Genomic DNA, 22,560 nt, shown 5'->3' with positions numbered 1-22,560 from the left:
CAAACAGTCCAGGGTTGTGTTGGATTTCAAAAACCCCAGTCTGACTCTGACCCGCTTCAATGAGAACTGATGAGGAACACTCTGTCGCACCGCCCACTTCTCCCGTAACCGTTCAGACGCGTTCAGACCGCCCACTTCCACACGGCTCAGCAGCTACAGGCTAACCCACTTCCTTGTTTACAAATTGAAAAGCAGAAGACTAACCAGTCGGCTAACCGACCTTCTTGTTTAGAATAAGTTGAACGTAGAGGAAATCCGTGGAAATAAAATGCATGTGCGAAAATGTACCCGTCCCAGTGTCGTAGTGCTACTCCTTCTCACCATACCGTTATCCAGAGCGGACAGCCAGCCCCCCCACATAGTGTTCATCTTGGCCGATGACTTCGGATGGAATGACGTCGGATACCACAACTCAGAGATCAAGACGCCCAACCTAGACACGCTCTCCGCGGCTGGCGTCCGACTGGAGAACTACTATGTGCAGCCACTGTGTACCCCCTCCAGGAATCAACTCATGACCGGGAGGTACCAGGTGGGTACACCCGTGGGGACGTAACTATGGACGGCCACCAGAGGTCCCGATATACCCCTTTCCACAGAGTAACCTGACAGTATTACGGGGCTGCTCTGTTTATGAAGGGCAGGAGAAGTTGACTTCAAAAAGATAGATAGATTTACAACACAACTAGAAAAATGCATTGTTTTGAGACCGTCCTCACTGCCCCAGATCCACACGGGCATGCAGCACCAGATCATCTGGCCGTGCCAGCCTTACTGTGTTCCCCTGGAGGAGAAGCTGCTGCCTCAGCTCCTAAGGCAGGCCGGCTATGACACTCACATGGTGGGGAAGTGGCACCTGGGCATGTACCGGAAGGACTGCCTGCCCCCCCGACGGGGCTTCGACAGCTTTTTTGGTAGGTGTACACAGCTTACCATGTCAACGTCTCACACGCCTTCTCACAGGCACACGCAACGTAGAGCCAATTCCTGGGATCCGTATTGGTTGAAATGTATAATAATCCATATTGGTTGTGAACATAAATGTTCACACTTCGTGGGACCCAAGCGGATTTCAACGGAAAAGGTTTTACTTTGGGGTCTACCTAACCTTCAGGGATGACCTTTTGACCTTTCCTCCCCTAGGCTACCTGACGGGCTCTGAGGACTACTTCAGTCACGTGCGCTGCCACCCCCTCCCCTCCTCACCGCTCACCCGCTGTGCTCTGGATCTGAGGGATGGGGAAGAGGTTGCCACGGGATACGAAGGACAATATTCCACTGAGCTGCTGACTGAGAAAGTCGTCAAGCTCATATCCAATCAGGATCCAAGGAAGGTAATGCCTACCTGCAGGGCGTGTATGTACAGGATGTGAAGGTATAGAGCGTCCTCTAGTGGTGGGCAGTACTCTACAATTAGTTTACTCCCTAGTTATTGTTTGCAAACGTTTACGTAGTTTTTGTGTACTTTATTGTACTACTTTACTGTACTTTATTTGAGTTTATTTAGTTTCCACTTGTTTCCTCAAACAACTGGTCAACATCTTGCCAACACAATCTCAAAAACAGAACTCTTCCTAATTTGAACAAATGTAAAATCCTATGGGTTTATTCAACCTATGCTCTTTCTTTCTATGTTGATATGCGTACATCTCAACACAAACCCGTCTCATCTGAACCTCAAGTGTTGTGTAATCCAGAGCCCCCTATGTGGGCCGTCCAAGCCAGTTTGGACACGCCCACAATGTGACGACACCCCGGGGGATAGACTAAGGCTGGCTTTACACGACAACGCTCCCGGGTGAAAATATTTCATCAGATGTGCGTTTCGTTTAGACGGCGACAGCGTTTTCGGGGCTTAAAAACGCATAAAAATGAACCCACCCTCCAGAGTGGAAATCTTAAAAACGCTCCACCGTTGCGTTTCCGTCTAAAGGGTTAACAACGCAAAAAGGTGTGCTCTGAGCTGCTCACGCTGGCTCTCGTCCCGTATGCGTTTACGTCACGTCCATGTGCAGTACAGGCAAACCACAACAAACATGTCGGATTTCACACACTTTTGCGCCACCGTATGCACGCAGATTTACACCCAAAGACACCCTCGTCTAAACGCGGAATGAAAAGTGGGAAGGGAGTGGAGTGGGAAGTGGGAACGCAATGCCACTTTTGCGGTTTGTGTTCAGGTCGTTGTCGTGTAAAGCCAGCATAAGAGAGCGGCCTTGTCAACACAACACCCGGTGGTGAGATGATGTCAGCACGTTGTCCTGTCGGGCGGCAGTAGCTCAGGAGGTAGAGCGGGTCGGCTCCCAACCGGAAGGTTGCTGGTCCGATCCCCCGGCTCCTCCTAGCGGAGTGTGGAGGTGTCCCTGAGCGAGACGCCCTCACCCTGACTGCTCCTGACCCGCTGGCTGTCGCCCTGCGGGGTCGACTCCGCCGTCGGTGTGTGACTGTGTGGATGAACGGTCGTAGGTCGCTTCGGACTGTCAGCAGAATCAGATTCGAAGTGTCAACAGAATCCCCTGAATGTGACGTAAACGTTCCTCCCCCCCCCCCCAGCCTGCCTTCCTGTACGTGGCGCTGCAGGCCGTCCACGCCCCCCTCCAGGTCCCCGACCGCTACGTGGCGCCGTACGCCTTCATCCAGGACCCTCTCCGCCGGCGGTACGCGGGCATGGTGGCGGCCATGGACGAGGCGGTGGGGAACATCACGGCGGCGCTGCGGCGGACGGGCCTCTGGAACAACACCGTCCTGGTGTTCTCCACAGGTGTGTTCCACGTACGGACGCGCTCCCAGCCACCAGCCAGCGGCTGTGCATCCGCGCGCATCCGCTCTGCTGTCGGCTAGTAAGGGCTTTCTGGATGTGTCCACGGGGTAATCTGCAGTGAGTGTTGACATGCAAAAACACAAAGTGTATCCTGTTTGGCCACACTGTTTGAGGTAAACGAGCACGGTGGCGTCTCGTGAGGAACCAACGCGTGCTACGTAGGTCTTGGAATGGTTTTCTGAATGTGTTTAGAGGCCCCAAAAGCGGATAAAGAGCTTGCCCCCATAGGTTAGTGTTATAGCTATTCCGTAGCGCCGGTGCAGATCTCTGGATTGGTTGAATCAATTTTCGTCGGGTTTTTAGCTTCCCTCAACATGGGGTGACCCTCAGGAAAACGATAATGGGGTTAAAAATCGCCGGGGTTCTCCTATAAAGGGGTGATATCATGCTTTTTGGAGTTTTCCCTTTGCTTTAGACTATTATATGACGTATGTTTATATGTATTACGTCTGCTGAGCTACAAATATCAAATTCCGAGCCAGGGGGGAGTATTGGCGCCCACCGAGAACGCCCCTCAATAAGTGCGTGAAACAGCCCGTTTGCGCTCAAACTTTACTTCCGTACAGCGTGACGTCAGACTGGTGGTGTTCAGTTAGCCGGCAATGTTTACAAATTCTCGGGGGTGTGAATTTGCCGTTAAGAGTTTGACCAATCGCAACAGAGTGGTTATGCTGACCAATCACAGCAGCCTGTGCTACTCGGGAGGTGGGCCTTAAAGTGACATGATACAAAACAAGCTGAATTTTGTTTTTTGTGTGATTTGTGGTATTTCTAACATACAGGCATGTAACCCTATTCTAGTAGTACACCCAAATGCAATTATTACCCCCAAAAAAGCATGATATGGGATCTTTAATCCTTGGTTGTCAATGTCATCCACTACTCCGACATGTGCGTGCCCGCTGCGTCGGGCCGTCTGCTGCAGTACTGTTGGGAACCACCAGAGGGAAGCCTTTCCACTTGTTTTCTCCTGGCACCTTCAGCGGTAGCCTCAATATTCTTTTAACATCTCTTCCTACAACAATGTTTCATGGGAGTCATATGGACGCAAAAACCCCAGTGATAAGATGTACTTTTGTGAGAGGCATAAAGTAGTGCACCACAGTGTAGCACACGCACGCTAATGTGTAAGCCTCTCTCGGTGGGTTTCTCAGTCCGCTGCTGCTCGGCCTTCCACATCTGGGGCCATTTTAGAAGTTAGCATCTGAGGTAGGTAGGAGCCTTTGAACAGGGCCAGGAGGAGGAGGAAAAATGACGTTATTTTTAAGAGATTTATGTTTTAAAGGGTAATTAGGAGGGCAGCAACAATGCTGCGCAAGTAAAGTGGAGAGTTTTATGCCTGTGGTGCGGCGCTGCTAGGTGGCCTGTTTTCATTGTTCTGGAAGCTTCTCGGCGGCCCCTCTCCAGCCATGTGCCAGACAGACACTGACGGAGCTCTGCTGACGGGGTGTGAAGCCGGTTAACAAAGACGTCTGCCTTTCCCCTGGCTGCGTGGGCTGATGTCATTCCTGCCAGCGGCGTCGGTACACTGGCAGAATGGGTGTGGGAACGTTGCGTTGACTCGTGAAGCTACGCAGTGCACACAAGATCAACGAGCTGAGCCGCCCCTAGCCTGGGCCTGAACCCTGCTCTCCAGCGCGCACAACCTGCACTCATCCCTGCATCCACTGTAGACTCGTGACTGGGGAATGTTTTGTAACCACTCTGCCGTCCACTCTGGTCCAGCTTTCTTAGCAGCTGCACCGTCCGTCAAAACGTTGATGCACAGTGTAATCACAGTAGTATCAAATGAAATGCCCCCATATATACCCCACAAGTTAAAGACTTCTTCAGCTTGAAGTGTTGAACCCGCTATTCCTCTTTAAGGCCAAACTAAGCAGAGTACCAAAAATATCTACCGAGATCTAAAGCCTCCAACTCTTCAGCCAATCAGGCTAGACGGGGGAAACCGCTGATTACAAGGCGGCCCCTGCTTTGGCGTTTGCGCTGTGGCACCTAAATGACTCACTGACCAGAAGGGCCCGGAGGCCTCACCCCCACCAAACCCAGACTCGACTCCGCGCGCCGTGAGCCGTGTCTGACCAGAAACCAGGCTGTCATCCCCCTGTCCGGCCGGAGCTCCCTGCGGTGCGGCAGCGGCCCCGTGGTGGTGATTGATACGGGGGGGGGGGGGGGGGGGGGCGATGATGAGTAGAGCAGAACACAGGGCTTTGTTCCAACAAGTGCACTCGTGCCCTATACAGTATAGTGCGCTGATGCAGGGTGCCACCGTTGTGTACTGTGGTCCATAATGTGAGTGTACGTGTGGTGTCCTATAAGGTCCACCCCTTAAGGGTCCCATGGACCGCGCCGCCAGGTGAGGTGGATCCGTCACACACCGAGGTGGACACCTCGTGATGTCATAAGGGGCAGATTTCCAAAACGGCTTGTAACGGCCAATCACACTCACACCTGGTGGCACGTCACGGCACCTTTAACACCCATAACCAACCCTGAACGAAGGGTCTGTCGCACACTTATGTCCCCCCTGTGTCCCATGATGCACCCCGGGTTTCATTCTGGAAGCACGCCGCTGTGTTTGATGGCTAGCGGTAGCGCTGACCCTGTCCGCCCCTGTGCCCCCCCCCTGTCCCCCCCCCTGTGCCCCCCCCCTGTGCCCCCCCCCCTGTGCCCCCCCCCTGTGCCCCCCCCCTGTGCCCCCCCCCCCTGTGCCCCCCCCCCTGTGCCCCCCCCCCCCCGGCCCCAGACAACGGCGGGCAGACCCTCTCGGGGGGGAGCAACTGGCCGCTGCGGGGGAGGAAGGTGTCGCTGTGGGAGGGCGGGGTCAGGGGCGTGGCCTTCGTGGCCAGCCCCTTGCTGCGGCGGCCCGGGAGCGTCAGCCGGGAGCTGCTCCACGTGTCGGACTGGCTGCCCACCCTGGTGGGCCTGGCGGGGGCCCCGCCCAACGGGACCAGGCCCCTGGACGGCTTCGACGTGTGGAAGACCATCAGGTGAGCCAGGGGCCGCGGTGGGGGGGGGGGGGGGGGGGCGGGGGGCTTCCTGGCTGCAGACACACTGACTCCCCGTGGGGCCCCGGGGGGCCCCGGGGCCTTAGTATATGCTCTCTGTTGGACGGCCTGTATACTTCACCCCCCCACCACCTGTATGTGTCTCTCTCGCCATTTTCTCTCCCTGTCTCTCTCTGTCTCTCCCTGTCTCTCTCTGTCTCTCCCTGTCTCTCCCTGTCTCTCTCTGTCTCTCTCTGTCTCTCTCCCTGTCTCTCTCTGTCTCTCCCTGTCTCTCCCTGTCTCTCTCTGTCTCTCTCTCCCTGTCTCTCCCTGTCTCTCTCTGTCTCTCTCTCCCTGTCTCTCTCTGTCTCTCCCTGTCTCTCTCTCCCTGTCTCTCTCTGTCTCTCCCTGTCTCTCTCTCCCTGTCTCTCTCTGTCTCTCCCTGTCTCTCCCTGTCTCTCTCTGTCTCTCCCTGTCTCTCTCTCCCTGTCTCTCTCTGTCTCTCCCTGTCTCTCTCTCTCTGTCTCTCCCTGTCTCTCCCTGTCTCTCTCTCTCTGTCTCTCCCTGTCTCTCTCTGTCTCTCCCTGTCTCTCTCTCTCTGTCTCTCCCTGTCTCTCCCTGTCTCTCTCTGTCTCTCCCTGTCTCTCTCTGTCTCTCTCTCCCTGTCTCTCTCTGTCTCTCCCTGTCTCTCTCTCCCTGTCTCTCTCTGTCTCTCCCTGTCTCTCTCTCCCTGTCTCTCTCTGTCTCTCCCTGTCTGTCTCTCTCTCTCCCTGTCTCTCTCTGTCTCTTCTCCTCTGCCAGACCCAGCCAGTCTTCATCTTACCAGAGCCCTTTCTCTTCAATAAGGTCTTTGTTGCAGAGACCCTGGGAGCCCGAAAGAAAAGGAAATTCCATCGCTCATTCTCACACTAAATGTGTATTCCTCTGTCTCTCTGACCGCCTCTCGCTCCCCGCTCTCTCCCAGATATCGGCTTGCCGTTGGATTGCGTGAAGCACAAACGTTGGCGTGTGTCTCCCTCACAGCGAAGGCCACCGTCCTGCTCTACCTTTTCTCCACTTTTAGAGCGAGAACCGTTTGGCTGACATGACCGAGAGCCACTGGCACGCTTTGAGACGGAGTTGATACCACAAGGCACCGCTTTATGGTTTACTGGCGGTGATAAACTTTTTGTGTAAAAATAATTTTTAGGAGTTTTATTTGGCTCCGCAGACCAGTGCCCATTCAGAGTGACTGTGCACGACTTTATACTTTCTAACGGAACATGGCACCCAGTTATACAGACTTTCAGAGCATAACCTACCACTCACAAATTCCGCTCCCCCTAATTGGTTAAACTGTGACACGGCTGCAGGGTGGAGGTGACGTGTCGCAGTGTGACCCTGACAACGGCACAAACCGCCGGCCGCCATTGTTTTTACTGGCCCTGCCTCTCACTTTAATTGGCAGTTAGTTCTTCCCCTCAGAGCTCTGTCATCTAGAGACGTCCCCGACGACTGGACCGGGGCGGGGGGGAGGACGGGAGCGGGGAGGGAGGAGGGGAGGGAGGAGGGGAGGCGGGGAGGGACTGACGGGCAGGACGGGAGGGGAGGGAGGGAGGGAGAGACGGGAGGGAGGGAGGGAGGGGGGGAGGGAGCGGTCCTCGTGTTATCGGACGCCGCGGTGGTGGAGCGGTGCCTCCCCTCTCTGTGGTGCACAGTGCTCCAGGCTCGCGTGCGTGTGCGTGCGTGCGTGCGTGCGTGCGTGCGCGCGCGTGTGCGTTCCTGCCGCTCACCGTTATTATTGTGCGTCTGTCTTGCAGCCATGGCAGCGTCTCGCCGCGGGTGGAGCTGCTCCATAACATCGACCCGCTGTTCGTGGACATGGGAGCGTGTGAGTTCACTTTTTAAACGTGTTGGGAATGAATCCGGAGCAGGCATGTAATAATAATAATAATAATAATAATAATGTTTATTTTATATAGCGCCTTTCTCACGCTCAAGGTCGCTTTACAGAGTCAGGGTAACACAGCAGAACAACAAGAAATACAACAAAAACAAATAAAGATTGTGTATATAGTTATAGAGAGAGTCTAAGTAGTGGTGGAAGAGGAGACGGGTTCTTCAAACAGAAAGGTCTTGAGATGAGCTCTAAAGGGAGGGGAGGAGGGAGTGAGGAAGGGAGTTCCAGAGTTGAACCGCTGCCATCCAGATCTCAGACGCATGTCATGAAGGAGCAGGTTGGGGTTAAGCAGGCTGCAGTCTCACACACCAGACTTTAGAGTCATATCCACGGCCCGATGGCAAACAGCTCAGATCTGGGGGCCGTTGTTGTTTTGGTCTTTTGCTTCATAGTAGTTTTGACCAATCGTGTTGCTGGAGGCGGGATCTGTAAGCTCGTAAGTGGCTTGTCATACTCGGCCAACAGTAGTTAACTGTTTAGGATTGTCCGGTTCCAAATCAACACTTGTGGACTGGCCACTGCAGCAATAGACTTATTAAAGTCCCCTTCTGAAAGCTCCATCCCAATGACTTTTATTTTCTAGGCTAAAATGGGAAACAAGGCGTAGATCGCCCATTTTGTTCTCTGGTTTCCAGACTGTGACTCTCCACTATAGTCTCTGCTATAGAGTTTTAAGACTACTGCATCTGAGATGACTTATTGTGCAATGTCGGGTTTACATCTCATGTCAACAAGGATTTTCTTTTGATGTTTAATGTCAGCGCTGATCCAGCTGTGATTATAGGACAATGACAGCCGTGTTTCCAGCTAGCGTTATGTTTGCAACGGCTGTCACCATAGGGACAACAGTTCTGACCCTCCAAATGGTCTCTTTGATTCTGTGTTTACTGCCCTCCCGTACGGTGTGTTATTTTCAGTGGTTTTTATGTTCCTATCTCACGCCCCCTCTACTCTCCTGGCTTCTTGTTAGCTCTCAAAAAGAAAACATCTTTACAAACACTTTCAACAGCCTCCTCTCTCCTCTGCTCCTCTTACTCGCTTTTACTCTCCTCCCTCCTCCTCCTCCTCCTCCTCCTCCTCCTCCTCCTCCTCCTCCTCCTCCTCATCATCATCATCATCATCATCATCATCATCATCATCATCCTCCTCATCCCATCTCTTCTCTCCTCTCCTTACTTCTCCCTCCTCCTCCCCCTCTTCTCCCTCCTCCTCCCCTCCTCTCTTTTCCTTTTCTCCCTCCTCCTCCTCCTCCTCATCATTCCATCTCTTCTCTCCTCATCTCTTCTCCTCTCCCTCCTCCTCCTCTTCCTAGCTAAGTGGATTCCTTTATCATTCATTTCCCTAGAGGAAACGTCTGATCCTAAACTCCATTGTAGATCCCTTCAGTGTTCATCGTCTGCCCTGACGTCCCTCTGTGTTGTCTCTCTCTTGTTCTCTGTACTCTCAACATACCGTCGCTTTACTCACAGGCTCTGCTCTCTGTTTCTGTTTCAAACACGCCACAAGTACTTGTGGGACAATCAGAAGAGGTCAACTCTGTTACAGTTTAACTGTCTCTGTGGTCAAAGGAACCAGCTGCCCAGATCCACCCACCCTCCCCCCCCCTTAACTAATAACTGTGCTCTCTCTCTCTGGGGGTCTGGAAAAAGAAGGAAGCCCCCATAGAGAAAACAATGCTGTCAGGGGATCTAGGAACTTAGTGGAGCTAGAATGTGAAGAAGACTAGATTCCTGCAGCCACAAGGTTACGAGTCTTACATAATATCATTCCTTTTTTATTTATTTTTTGCCAATGTTGGAACCTTTACAACCCAAATGCTTTCTCGCTGACTTGGCTCAAACACGACAAGGGAGGAAGAATGAAGGTTCTGTCTCGGATCAATATATTTATTTATATATCATTAAGTGGGTTATATTTAAACCACTTAATCCTGGTGCCGGTTTCCTTTTACATCTCTATGTATTCTCTCTGTCTCTGTCACTCACTCACTCACTCTTTCACTCACTCTCTCGTTCACTCACTCTCTCGTTCACTCACTCTCTCATTCACTCACTCTTTCACTCACTCTGTCACTCACTCACTCTCTTTCACTGACTTTTTCACTCACACTTACTCACTCTCACTCTCTCATTCTCATTCACTCATTCACATTCTCACTCACTCTGTCACTCACTCACTCTCTCATTCACTCATTCACACTCTAACTCTCTCAATCACTCTCCACACTCCCTCCCTCCCTCCCTCCCTCCCTCCCTCCCTGTCTCCCCCCTCAGGCCCCGGGGGGGGTGAGGGCCCCGGGGGGGGTGAGGGCCCCAGGGGGGACGGCCGCTTGTCGTCTGCGGGCTTCAACGTCTCGGTCCACGCGGCCCTCCGCTACTCCAACTGGAAGCTGCTCACAGGATACCCGGGTCAGTGTCCTCTGACCTCTGACCTCTGGGGTCAGCCCGCTTATCTCCCTTCACCCCCCAGGATGTGATGTCATCTTTATGAATAACGGGGCTATCCCCCGCTAGCCACAGAGCCTGAGCTGGAGATGTTTTAGTATATATATATATATATATATATATATACAGTATATATATATATACTATATATATACTATATATACACTATATATACACTATATATAGATATATACACTATATATATACTATTTATAAAACGGGGGGCCTAAATCAAGCGATCTGATTGGTTCCCAACCGTTGTATATTGAGCGTATACACACAGCTATGACGCCCGTTCAGTTTACAGAGTTCAGTATCACTCCGCGCCTAACTTGAACTGTTGTTTATTTATATATAAAAGCGATAGCGTAGTTCACTGAAGCCTAAAAAACATGTTGATTGATGGGGAGGGTGGAAATGTTGTAAAGCAATAGGCACACAGTCGGCAATTTAGCCTTCTATCGAGTTCGAGTGAACTCGATAGAAGGCTAAATTGCCGGCGAACCAAGCTACCGTCTTTAGCCTAGCCTTCTCTCTGAAGGACGCTACAGTGTGTTGCATATCAACCGCCGTACACTTTGCCGGCAGCCGGGAGGGACTACTTTTTTGTATTCATTAAAAAAAATGCTTTTCCGACTTTCTAGCTTTTTCAAAATTGAGGGTGTCTATGACTTTCATTTCGCCATATTTACGTAACCGTTTTATAAAAGCAATAGATCACTTCAGTCAGTGATATACGGTCATTATACCACAGTGAAGGGGGTCGGACAACGCCCCTTAACTGTGGTATAATGAGCGTATACCACAGCCTGTCGTGATCTATTGCTTAAATATATACTATGCGTGAACACAAAAATAAACAAGATAACACTTTTTGCCGGGATTGATTTGTTTTTATTAGCGGTTGATTTGTCTTCATGGCGTGACGAGACGAGCGTCACGTGATGAAGACAACACCCTCAGTCTGAGGTCTCCATCACGGGGTACCGCCCCCCAAGATAACGAACCAATCACACTGCACCGTCTCAGGAGGGTCACGTGGAGCATGTACTAAATCTACATATTGTCCCCCCCCCCAGGGTGTCCGGTGTGGTTCCCTCGGCCCGGGGGCCCCAACAGCACCGGGGGGGCGGGGCCCCTGAAGCCCGTCATGCTGTTCGACGTGGAGCAGGACCCCGAGGAGCGGGCGGAGCTGTCGGCCGCCCACCCGGACGTGGTGGAGTTCCTCCTGCGGCGGCTCCACCACCACCAGAAGACGGCCCTGCCCGTCGTGTTCCCGGAGGAGGACCCCCGCTGTGACCCGGGGCCCGCCGGGGCCTGGGGCCCCTGGGCCTAGAGGGCCTGGAGGGCCCAGTGGGGGGCCCTGGGCCTAGAGGGCCTGGAGGGCCCAGTGGGGGGCCCTGGGCCTAGAGGGCCTGGGGCCCCTGGGCCTAGAGGGCCTGGGGCCCTTGGGCCTGGAGGGCCCGCCGGGGCCCGGGGCCCCTGGGCCTAGAGGGCCTACAGGGTCTACAGGGCCTGGAGGCGCCAGCCCACCTGGGCCTACAGGGCCTACAGGGTCTACAGGGTCCACAGGGTCTACAGGGTCCACAGGGTCTACAGGGCCTGGAGGGTCTACAGGGACTACAGGGTCCACAGGACAGACAGACAGACCATCTGCAGACAGACAGACAGACCATCTGCAGACAGACAGGCTGCAGTCTGCTGCACACTCCTCTCCTTCCTGTCGCTGGCGGCCGGGATCTGTTAGTGTGTGATTGGTGAACACACACACACACACACACACACACACACACACACACACACACACACACACACACACACACACACACACACACACACAGATATATACTAGGATGGGTTGTGAGGGTTTTGAACCAAGGACCTTGTTCTTTGCTAAACAAGAATACTTATTCAATACTTATTGAATCCTTGCTTGTTTGCTTGAGGATGATATGAGCTTTCAACCGGAGGGACAACACAGAAAACGTTTAGTATGAATATTGTTTTATAATGTGTGCTTTATTGGGTTGTGTTCTGGTTTTGGATAAACCAAATGCAATCAATTTGAAATGATATCGTATTCTGAGAAATGTCCTTATTAAATTAAATTTAACTAGTCAACAGCCTAAACATGTTGGTTACTTTGGCTTAATAAATGACTTTTTACCAAAGCCTTTTAATCGTGTGTGGACTCCATCTTTGTCAGGAATGCCAGCTCCTTGTGGTTGATTAATACAAATTAAAAGCCTTTGGATTTCTTCCAAACTTTTATTTTTCCGAGGTCTCCATTGTTACGAGCGTGTTCTGGATTTATTATTCAGTAAGTCGGTCGTTGCTCTGCGCCGTGCTCTCCGTCTCCCTGCCGTGGTTCTGCTGCTTTTGTTGCTGTTTTAGTTTTTAATTTCTCCAGCTTAGTTCCACTTAACCTTTGTGTGTGTCCGGCGTTCCAGCGCTATTGGATCTGAACGCCTCATCGCAGGAGTATGACCGCTGCTGATCTAAGACCTCTCTGACCTTTGGTTTTTGGCATTTGACCCCCCTCCCCCCTCTCCCCCCTCTCCCCTCTCCCTCCCCCGTCGCCAATGTGTTGACAACCACAGGAAACGCCCCCCTGCTGAGAGTGGGTGACCAGGTCCTAAATGTGGCCTGTGAACTTTGACCTCACCAGAGGTGAATTGATTGACGGACCAAGGCAAACAGAGAGTTGTTTATGGGCAACAACGACAGAGCATATGTAATAACGGCCAATGTACTTGATGAGGAATGTCCTCAGTCTGTCCTGGTGCCGTCGTTGTGCTGCTGTAGTAGGCAGGGCCCCTTTGCTCGGCTGGGAGCACCTAGACTGTGCTCTCCACGCCCCCGGTCAGAGGAGTGGGAGAACACAAGAATGTAGCGGAGAAACCACAGAGCACAACGCTAGGGTCCACCAGGGACACAGAGGTCAAAGGTCATTGACCTGCTGAAGACGTGCAGTACTACTGTTATTACTGTAGTTCCTTTGTTTCCTCCCGTAGCGTTCACTCTTAGCATCCCTTAGCGTTTCACTGTGGTAGCATTTGAATCGTTTCTATTTTTTATTTGATGTTTTGTGTGTATTTTAAAATAAAATAAACAGCAGTGCGATCGTGTCTTTGTCATCTGAACACTGTTCATCCTGCAGCGTTCCTCCACTCCACGGCTGCAGTGCAGGGGGAGTGTGAAGGAGTGTGAAGGAGTGTGAAGGTGTGTGAAGGTGTGTGTGTGTTTATACCAGCGGGGGGGGTGTCCCCCTCCTCCGTCCTCGTGCTCCTGACAGAGGGCTTCTGCTGGCTCTGTCACACTTTGGCCCAAACCCTTAACCCTACCCCTCAACCCTACCCCTCAACCCTACCCCTTAACCCTACCCCTCAACCCTACCCCTTAACCCTACCCCTCAACCCTACCCCTCAACCCTACCCCTCAACCCTACCCCTCAACCCTACCCCTTAACCCTACCCCTCAACCCTACCCCTCAACTCTACCCCTTAACCCTACCCCTCAACCCTACCCCTCAACCCTACCCCTTAACCCTACCCCTCAATCCTACCCCTCAACCCTACCCCTTAACCCTACCCCTCAATCCTACCCCTCAACCCTACCCCTACGAAATGGGATGACAACCCTTCAAGACCCAGTTACAGTACGTCATTAGTAGTCGTTGACAGGGTTTTGATCTTTATTGATTCATTTATTTTTGGATCTTTTGATACAATATCTGTCTCTGGAATTTGACTGTATGGTTTGAATGTCTTAGGGATGCAACCTCACCCACATGGGAAAAAAAAGAAAAGAAAAAGCGTCTTCTTTCCCTGATGAGCTGACCCTCTCTGTGAGGGACGGTCTGCCTCTCTGGGGTGTGTGTGAGACGCTGCGTCAAGACGGCGCTTCCACATGTAAGAAGCACGGCCCCATGGGCGCAGAAGGGCTTCTCATGTTGTGTCACCACCACGCACGTCTCCCCTTCTGCTGTCTGAATACCGGCCCAGAGCTATGATGAGGAAGACTTCTACAGTTACAGTTCGAGGGTTATGGAAGAATGTGTGTGTATGTGTGTGCGTGTGCGTGTGTGTGTGTGCGTGTGTGTGTGTGTGTGTGTGCGTGTGTGTGTGCGTGTGTGTGTGCGTGTGCGTATGCGTGTGTGTGTGTGTGTGTGTGTGTGTGCACTGCATGTGTCATCCTTGCTTCTTTTTTTTGCAACATCCTCAAGGTAACTGATCTCTGAAGACCGGGAGTGAAATTCCAAACAGGATTGAGTTTGTGTCTGTGTGAAAACATTGCCGTCGCCGTACAGGGCAGTCTGGTGACGGTGACCCCGAAGGCTTCAAAGTGCAACAATCCACAAGCTCATCGTCACAGTATGTAAGAATGAATTAGATTAGATTAGATTAGAAAAACTTTATTTATCCCAAAATGGGCAATTCAGTTCGCAGTTACCAGTCTCACATAATAAATTACTTAATAAATACTATAAATAGCATACGAGGTAGACACAAACAAAAACATATATCAACAGAATTAGCAGAATTAACAGAATTACATTGCAATGTAATGATCATTCTACTTTAGCTCAACTGTGATACACTAAAAACATTAAGGCCTGTCTCTATCAGCGTCAGAGTTGATTGATGTAGAGTTACAATATTAGTTATAAGGGACTTTCGAGTGAAACTTTATTTATATTGTGATCCCCTTTTTGCTGGGTCATCCCAGTAAGCTAAACCCAAACATTTGACAATGTCGTAGAGTTCACAATGCTACAGAGACAACAACACAAGCTATTGTGGTTCAGAGTAAACAGCTAGTGTCCGGTTATTGAAGAAACTGAAAATGGGCCAAGTGATCTTGTTGTGTAGCTTCAATCTTATGTAAACACGTGCTAATATGGAGGCCAAAATCCTCTCTTCCACTCAGGAGTAGACATGCTTTATGCCATGTCTATTCGGAGAAATTTAACAGCATATTTTAGTTACAAAACAGAACCTTTGAAAAATGCCTATGTTGGCTTAATGTATAATTATGGTATTAGTGTGTGCGTGTGTGTGTGTGTGTGTGTGTGTGTGTGTGCGTGTGTGTGTGTGTGTGTGTGTGTGTGTGCGTGTGTGTGTGTGTCTGTGTGCGTGTGCGTGTGCATGTGTGTGTGTGTGTGTGTGTGTGTGTGTGTGTGTGTGTGCGCGTGTGTGTTCATGGTTTATAAGCTAGTGTGTGCCATGAGTAGAAAACAAAGTAACTTTTAGTTATTATGCTAACTTTATTATTAGAAAATGATTGGTTATCATGTCTCGTTTTAGAATAGAACTCTTCCAAGATAATAAGACCCACGCATCGTTCATGGTCTCTGGACCAGGTGACCCCAGGTGGCCGTCACGAGTCCGGGCGGTCAGTCCGCTCAGACCACCGCCACCACAGGAATCTAATGGACCCAATCTCGGCTGTTTTGACCAACGAATACCCAGACTGTTGTCTGGTGGAAAAACCAAACAAGAAACAGCTAATATGATCAAACCAAGGAGCAGAGATAAGTCGATCGCCGCAGGGGTCCTGGCACCAGTTGTTACCCCCTGACTCACAATAGACTCAAAATAGTCCATTCATCAACCTCTTGCCAAGGACAAATACATGCACAAAGCGTTTTGTTTGGGGGGCTTGTTTTGTGTTTGGCAGTCGCCATCAGAACAAAGTCTTTATGAACGGACACCAAACACAACCCAACAACCCCCCGATTCAGATTCTACTTTTCAATAAAGACCGGCCTGCATGAATAGCAGATGGTGGCACGCGTGGCACGTCTGAATAACGCTCGACCTCTTCGTGGGCCGGACCTAAATAGTTTAGTGTGCCTTGAGAATGTGAGCGAGGGGATGGAGCTGTCCTCCTCCCCGGGCCTCAGCTGTCGGCCCACAGAAATAGGACTGAGAAGAAGATGAAGCTTGGTGTTCTGTGGCCTTAGCGTTAACGTGTGTGCTGAGGCTTTAGTCCCCATTCATCACACTCTGAAACCTGCTGCGGTCCTCGTGTTTAAAAAAGCGGTATATTTCCAAATTAATGTTCTTTTTTTTCCTTATGATTTTGATTGATCTTTTTTTGTTGATGTATTTTCGGTTTACCCTTATGTTATTGGTAGTTCTATCGATAAACAGAAAGGAATGCATTGTTTTTTGAGTCAATACTCATTGATTCATAGATTATGAGAGTTGACCATCCATAATGTCATTGGGTCCTGAGATCTTCTTAGGAATCAATGATACTGTATATCTGTATTTACGACAGGCCTATCTACAATAATCATGCATTACTAACATTGAATAGTACAATTATTGAAGGTAAATTAATCTATCAATTTATACAAATGGTTTTAAAATTAGCTATTGTAGATTAAGGCTAATAATTGAGCCAATACGGTTATTTTAGGCATAGGCCTAAACTTTGCAAAAGTGAGAATTGCATATATTTAAACAGTGTGGTCAATGCGTTGCATACATACTGTAAACCACAACACAACACATTGTGTAGAGCCAATTCTAACACCATTCCAGTGGAGCGGGGAAGAGGCAGCGGTTGGGGGAGGGAGCAGGGCTGACGTCACACCCATCCCAGATGAAGTCTGGCAGACAGACTCCACCAGCCACTCGTCCGTGGTGAGGGACAACACGGGGAATGAGGACATTCGGAGCAAAAATAACCAGAATTGGACTTCACATCTTCTTCAAATGCGCTTCTTTATCGGGACCGAAGCGTCGCTTTGAACCTTCTGCAGCCCACACCCAACTAACCCGACCAGACCAGACGTAAGTTCTCCATACCCGCCCGTAGCCGAATCGAATGACCGTCAGTGTGTCTATAGGAGCCTGCGGGTCGACGTGCTGGTGTTGAGTGTATTGTTAGTGCAGTAGTCCATGAGCAGGACAGAGCTGTGTTCCGCTGGCTGAAGCGGCTGGTCTCTCGGGGAGACTCGTGGCAGGCAGCAGGGGAGCCCACCAGACAGACGCTGCTGCTGCCAAAGTCTTGCCGTGATTTTTTTTTCTCTTTGTGAAGTCGTTCGCAATAAACGTGTTCTATATGTATCAACAATTGTTGTCATTGTTGTTACATATGAAAAGAAGCTATAATCTACTTGCTTTGCCATTCATATAAACGTCGCATGCGCTCAGACAAGTCACAGTTGGGTTAGTCCACGTTGTTAGTCCACGTTCTGCGGGCGCTTCATTCATTGTCTGCTATTCATATGGGGCTGCCGTACACGCGCGCGCGCGCGCGCGCGCGTGTGTGTGTGTGTGTGTGTGTGTGTGTGTGTGTGTGTGTGTGTGTGTGTGGGCGTGCGTGCGTGTGTGCGTGTACTTCCAGCAAGATGGAAGTGACGACATTTAGGTCAATAAGTGATATTAACCGACGCGTCATTTAGGTACTCTGTTTCTTTTCATCTCCTTCTGTGTCTCTCCAACAGACACACAACCGTTACCTATTACTCCTTTAATTGATGCTTGGCAGAGAGAGAGAGAGAGAGAGAGAGAGAGAGAGAGAGAGAGAGAGAGCTGCAGAGTGTCCACACTTAGTGGATTGGTCTAAGATGTTGTAGCCCAGTAACGCGGTCTCTGTGGTGTTTGGTTTATCAAAGACTCTGGAGTAAATTCATACATTATACAGTAAAGCCTGCAGAGAGCTCCTCAGTTCAGCCTTAGCCACAAAAAAATCCTAAAAGGACATGGGGGTTTTCTCCGCTGGCTGACTTGGGAAAAGTTCCCTAATGTTTTGGAATTCTATCTTCCCTTGACTAAATTAAACTGAATGGAAAGATATTACTAGATTACTGCAGATCGCTGCATTTGCTATTTCTCATAACGACTTACAACATACCATCTGATTCCCCCGTTGGTTCTCACAGCATCGCAACGTCTGCAACTTAACACATTGCATATGGCACACAGCATATGGTAATGCACACAGCATCTGTTCAGTGACATTGTAACACATAGGCTATAGCATATGGAATACCCAGAGGACATACGATAAGATACAGAATATAATGCAGACATATGACGGAACATCCAGACCTTATTGAACGATTCTGTTAAGATCGGAGAATTGAAAAGAGAGAGCAGAAGAGAGAGAAATATTTTGAAAATAAGCAACCCTTAACAATGTCTCCTCCCTCCCTCCCCCCCTCCCTCCCTCCCTCCCCCCCTCCTCCACCAATGAGAGGTGTTGTATTTCACACACCTGTGATTGAAAGGCAAGATGGATTCCCCTGGATAAAGGGACGGCCTGATTGGTCAGAAATGAGGAACAAGTCAACTAAAATGGAAGTGTAGTGGTCTAGTGGAGGCAGTCCACTAGAAACCAGACCTTCTCAGTGCATCTCCCTCACCGTCATGTGACGGGTGGCTGTGGCATTTCTGACTAATGTCCCCTCAAAGGATGACTCTTCAAGGTAAATGTAGTTACAAATACATCCATTCAACTCACAGTGTGGATCTGACGGCCGTCGCCCGCGACACATAACAAGTCTTCCTGAGTGCAGGAGGCCGTTCTAGCAGAGGGAAGGTCTGGGCTGAAAGCGTAGCCCTGGACTATCGGTTCTCAGCGGAACCCGAGCCCGGCCCTAGGGGCTCTGCAACGGGGCGTCGCCGCGCTGTGAAATCTGCTAATTGAAAGACCGCCCCTTCAGGGTCAGAGGTCAACCCGTAGCGCTCAGACTGTCTCGGGCTCAACATCTGGTACACAGTTTGTCCCTGGAGCCCGGTGCCTGGAGCCCGGTGCCTGCAGCCGGCTGCTGGAACTCATTCAGACTGTGCTGTGCTTTCATTCATTACAGACCTCGTTACAGATCCTCCACAGATGACTTGTATTCCTTTGGGCTTAAGGGTTTTGTCTCGCTGTGTCTCCGTGGACAGGAGGACAGCGCAGCGGGACAGGGGGTGGATTACACCGCACTACAGCGCTGTGTTGTTGGGCTCTACTGTATGAACCAGGCTTCTCTCAAAAGGCCACTAAAGGGATTAGGAAGCGGTGTTAATCCAGACGGCGGCGGCGCACAGGGCCCGGGGTGAGACGCAGGAGGAGCTCACAGCGGAGTGTTCCAGAAGGGCCGTGGGGCCCTCTGCGCCGGGGTTGATCAGAATCAGCCATCTTCCCGTTTGCCTCGTCTCCACGACCCACACACCAGACTACACCAGAGATGGGCTGCTTCACTGGCTCTGGAAAATTCTTTCTCCCAGCAGAGACTGCAGAGCACAGTGGAAAACCGCCCGGGTGGAGACGGGAGGGAGGGGGGGAGGGAGGGGGGGGAGGGGGGGGGGGAGAGAAGCTTTGTCTTTCTGTTGTTTTCCTATTGTTCTTCTCAGATTTCTCACTTTCTTCTTTTGATTTGTTTGTCATGTGCGCCTTTTTTTTATTAACCTGCATTTATGCGTGTGTGTGTGTGTGTGTGTGTGTGTGTTTGGGTGTGTGTGTGTGTGTGTGTGTGTGTGTGTGTGTGGGTGGGTGTGGGTGTGTTTTTGTGTGTGTTTGTGTGTGTGTGTGTGTGTGTGTGTGTTTGTGTGTGTGTGTGTGTGTGTGTGTGTGTGTGTGTTTGGGTGTGTGTGTGTGTGTGTGTGTGTGTGTGTGGGTGGGTGTGGGTGTGTTTTTGTGTGTGTTTGTGTGTGTGTGTGTGTGTGTGTGTGTTTGTGTGTGTGTGTGTGTGTGTGTGTGTGTGTGTGTTTGGGTGTGTGTGTGTGTGTGTGTGTGTGTGTGTGTGTGTGTGTGTGTTTGGGTGTGTGTGTGTGTTTGTGTGTGTGTGGGTGTGGGTGTGTTTTTGTGTGTGTTTGTGTGTGTGTGTGTGTGTGTGTGTGTGTGTGTGTGGGGGGGGGGGGGGGGTTTGTGTGTGTTTGTGTGTGTGTGTGTGTTTGTGTGTGTGTGTGTGTGTGTGTGTGTGTGTGTGTGTTGGTTTCAGCTGAATTTGCTACATGGGAGCTTACAAAATGGGACTTTCTTAAAGGTGTATGTCAGTATTTCTAATGGGACTGTGTGACGGACCACAGCGTGGGTGATGGGTTGGTGGTGGTGCTCCGTCAGCTGAATCCACAGGGGAAGTCCTACAGTAACCTCTGATACCCTCCAACACTCCTGGATCTCTCCTTTTCCATTTTCTGTGTCTCTTTCTTCCACGCTCCTCGTCCCTCTCTCCCTGTGTGTGTCCACCTCCTCCCTCTCGTCGTTATTCCCTCTCTTTTGTCTTTGTTTATGTCTATGTCTCTCGTCCTCCACACGGACTCCCACTATAGTGGCAGCAGTCATGCAGACTGATCAGATTAGCCCTGGCACTAAGGCTAATCACCATGCTCGCCCTCTCTCTCTCTCTCTCTCTCTCTCTCTCTCTCTCTCTCTCTCTCTCTCTCTCTCTCTCTCTGTGTCTCTCCCCCTCTCTCTCTCCCCCCTGGCACTAGGGCTAATGCTCGCCCCCTCTCTCTCTCCCCCTCTCTCCTCCCCTCTCTCTCTCCCCCTCGCTCTCCCTCTCCCTCTCTCCCCCCCTCTCTCCCCCCCTCTCTCTCTCCCCCTCTCTCTCTCCCTCTCTCTCTCTCTCTCTCCCACTACCTTCTTTTCATGTGGCTGTGTGTGCCGCCCCAGTCGCTATCTTTTTGCTCCACCCGACACATTCTTTCTCTCTTCATCCTCTGACCGCTGCCCCCCCCACCTCCACCCCTCACTGCCCCCCCCACCTCCACCCCTCGCTGCCCCCCCACCACCTCCACCCCTCGCTGCCCCCCCCACCTCCACCCCTCGCTGCCCCCCCCACCTCCACCCCTCACTGCTCCCCCCCCACCTCCACCCCTCGCTGCTCCCCCCCACCTCCACCCCTCACTGCTCCCCCACCTCCACCCCTCGCTGCCCCCCCCACCTCCACCCCTCGCTGCCCCCCCACCTCCACCCCCCACCTCCACCCCTCGCTGCCCCCCCCACCTCCACCCCTCGCTGCTCCCCCCCACCTCCACCCCTCGCTGCCCCCCCCACCTCCACCCCTCGCTGCTCAGCTCAGGGAGGGAGGTGAAGCACTCCTGGGGCCCTGGCGGAGAGGTGGAGGTGGAGGTGGAGGATGTGATCATAGAGCGGGTGGAGTCGGTGGTGGTCGGGCTGTGGAGGAGGCTGTGATGGCGGTGGTGGTCATGGAGGTGGTGCCGGTGAAGGAGGTAGGGGTGGAGGTGGAGGAGGTGGTGGAGGTGACGGGGTGGTGGTGGTGTTGGTACTAACGTCGGCGGAGTTGGAGGGGACCGAGGTGGTGGCGGTGTAGGCTGGGATGGTAGGAGGGGTGGAGTTGGTGGTGGAGGTGGTGGTGTGGTACATTTCCCTCCAGCATGCTGTTTACTGGGAAAAACAGCAGGGCAGGTCTGCCCAATAACAAAGACTTACCCCCCCCCACTGCGCTCTCTCTCTCTCTCTCTCTCTCTCTCTCTCTCTCTCTCTCTCTCTCTCTCTCCCCAGCCCCTCCCACCAGCTCCCTATCAATAGAGGGGCTGTCCATAGGGTTGTTGTGGGCGGACCGGAGGGTTTGAGGACAGTGTGAGGAGCAGCAGGCTTCCTCCGCTGGACTTCTGAGTACGATTTAAAGAATCAGCACCCTGATGTGTGACCGACAATATGGGAAACATTCTTCATTTACAACACTCTTAATGTGTAACTTTCTGCAGGTGTAACATTCTGTATGTGTAACAGTATGTACGTGTAGTTTACTGTATGTGTAGTTTTCTGTATGTGTAACAGTATGTATGTGTAGTTTACTGTATGTGTAACAGTATGTATGTGTAGTTTACTGTATGTGTAGTTTTCTGTATGTGTAACAGTATGTATGTGTAGTTTACTGTAGTAACAGTCAGTGCGTTTACATGACACTCAAGAAAGTCGAATTATTGGGTTAGTCCAACTTTGATTGGATTATTAAGATGCATGTATACACCTTAGTCGAGCTAAAATCAAATTGAATTGGGTTTCTCATAGTCGAATTAAGACCGCTGCGACTAACAACTGTTAGTCGCATTAAGCGTGCATGTACGGATTGGGATTGGATTATGCGTTCTGCGCATGCTCGAGATATTTTCCGGGGGCCGTGAGCCGGAAGTAGAAGGAGACGATAGTCGTGTTGTTCACCTCACCGTCGGAAAACGAGAAACGCCGATTTATTTAAAAAGGTGGCGCAGAAGATGGAGGACGCCGGTGTCGTGCCAATGTAGTTACCCCCTATAAGAATTGTATCCACGGCCGTGGGAATGCGCATGCTTTCAGTGCAGGTGGAAGTACACACTACGCTTCGATTTCTGGGCTGAATTGGTGAATTGAAGGCTGAATTAAAAGTACATGTTTTTCTAAATGTGGGTCATCAACGAG

The 22,560-nt window shown here is 51.2% G+C and overlaps 1 protein-coding gene across 2 annotated transcripts; it reads left to right on the top strand.

The window, feature by feature from the left end:
- Positions 1 to 125: 125 nt before the first annotated feature.
- On the top strand, positions 126 to 12,350 carry arsb (arylsulfatase B). 2 transcript variants are annotated; one of them, XM_084486102.1, is made up of 8 exons: positions 126 to 532; positions 728 to 914; positions 1,144 to 1,334; positions 2,554 to 2,761; positions 5,568 to 5,811; positions 7,608 to 7,678; positions 10,021 to 10,155; positions 11,271 to 11,557. In XM_084486102.1, the coding sequence occupies exons 1-8, from the start codon at positions 269 to 271 to the stop codon at positions 11,525 to 11,527; spliced, it is 1,557 nt and encodes a 518-aa protein (XP_084342228.1). In that variant the 5' UTR covers positions 126 to 268; the 3' UTR covers positions 11,528 to 11,557. The 2 variants fall into 2 exon arrangements, with proteins under 2 accessions (XP_084342228.1, XP_084342229.1); XM_084486103.1 differs by lacking the exon at positions 10,021 to 10,155 and having other exon boundaries at positions 11,271 to 12,350.
- The last annotated feature ends 10,210 nt before the right edge of the window (positions 12,351 to 22,560 follow it).

This window comes from Micromesistius poutassou (assembly GCF_964030765.1).
Source record: "Micromesistius poutassou genome assembly, chromosome: 22".
NCBI lineage: Eukaryota > Metazoa > Chordata > Actinopteri > Gadiformes > Gadidae > Micromesistius > Micromesistius poutassou.
The sequence above is the reverse complement of the archived record's forward strand: the minus strand, read 5'-3'. Positions and strand labels throughout refer to the sequence as shown.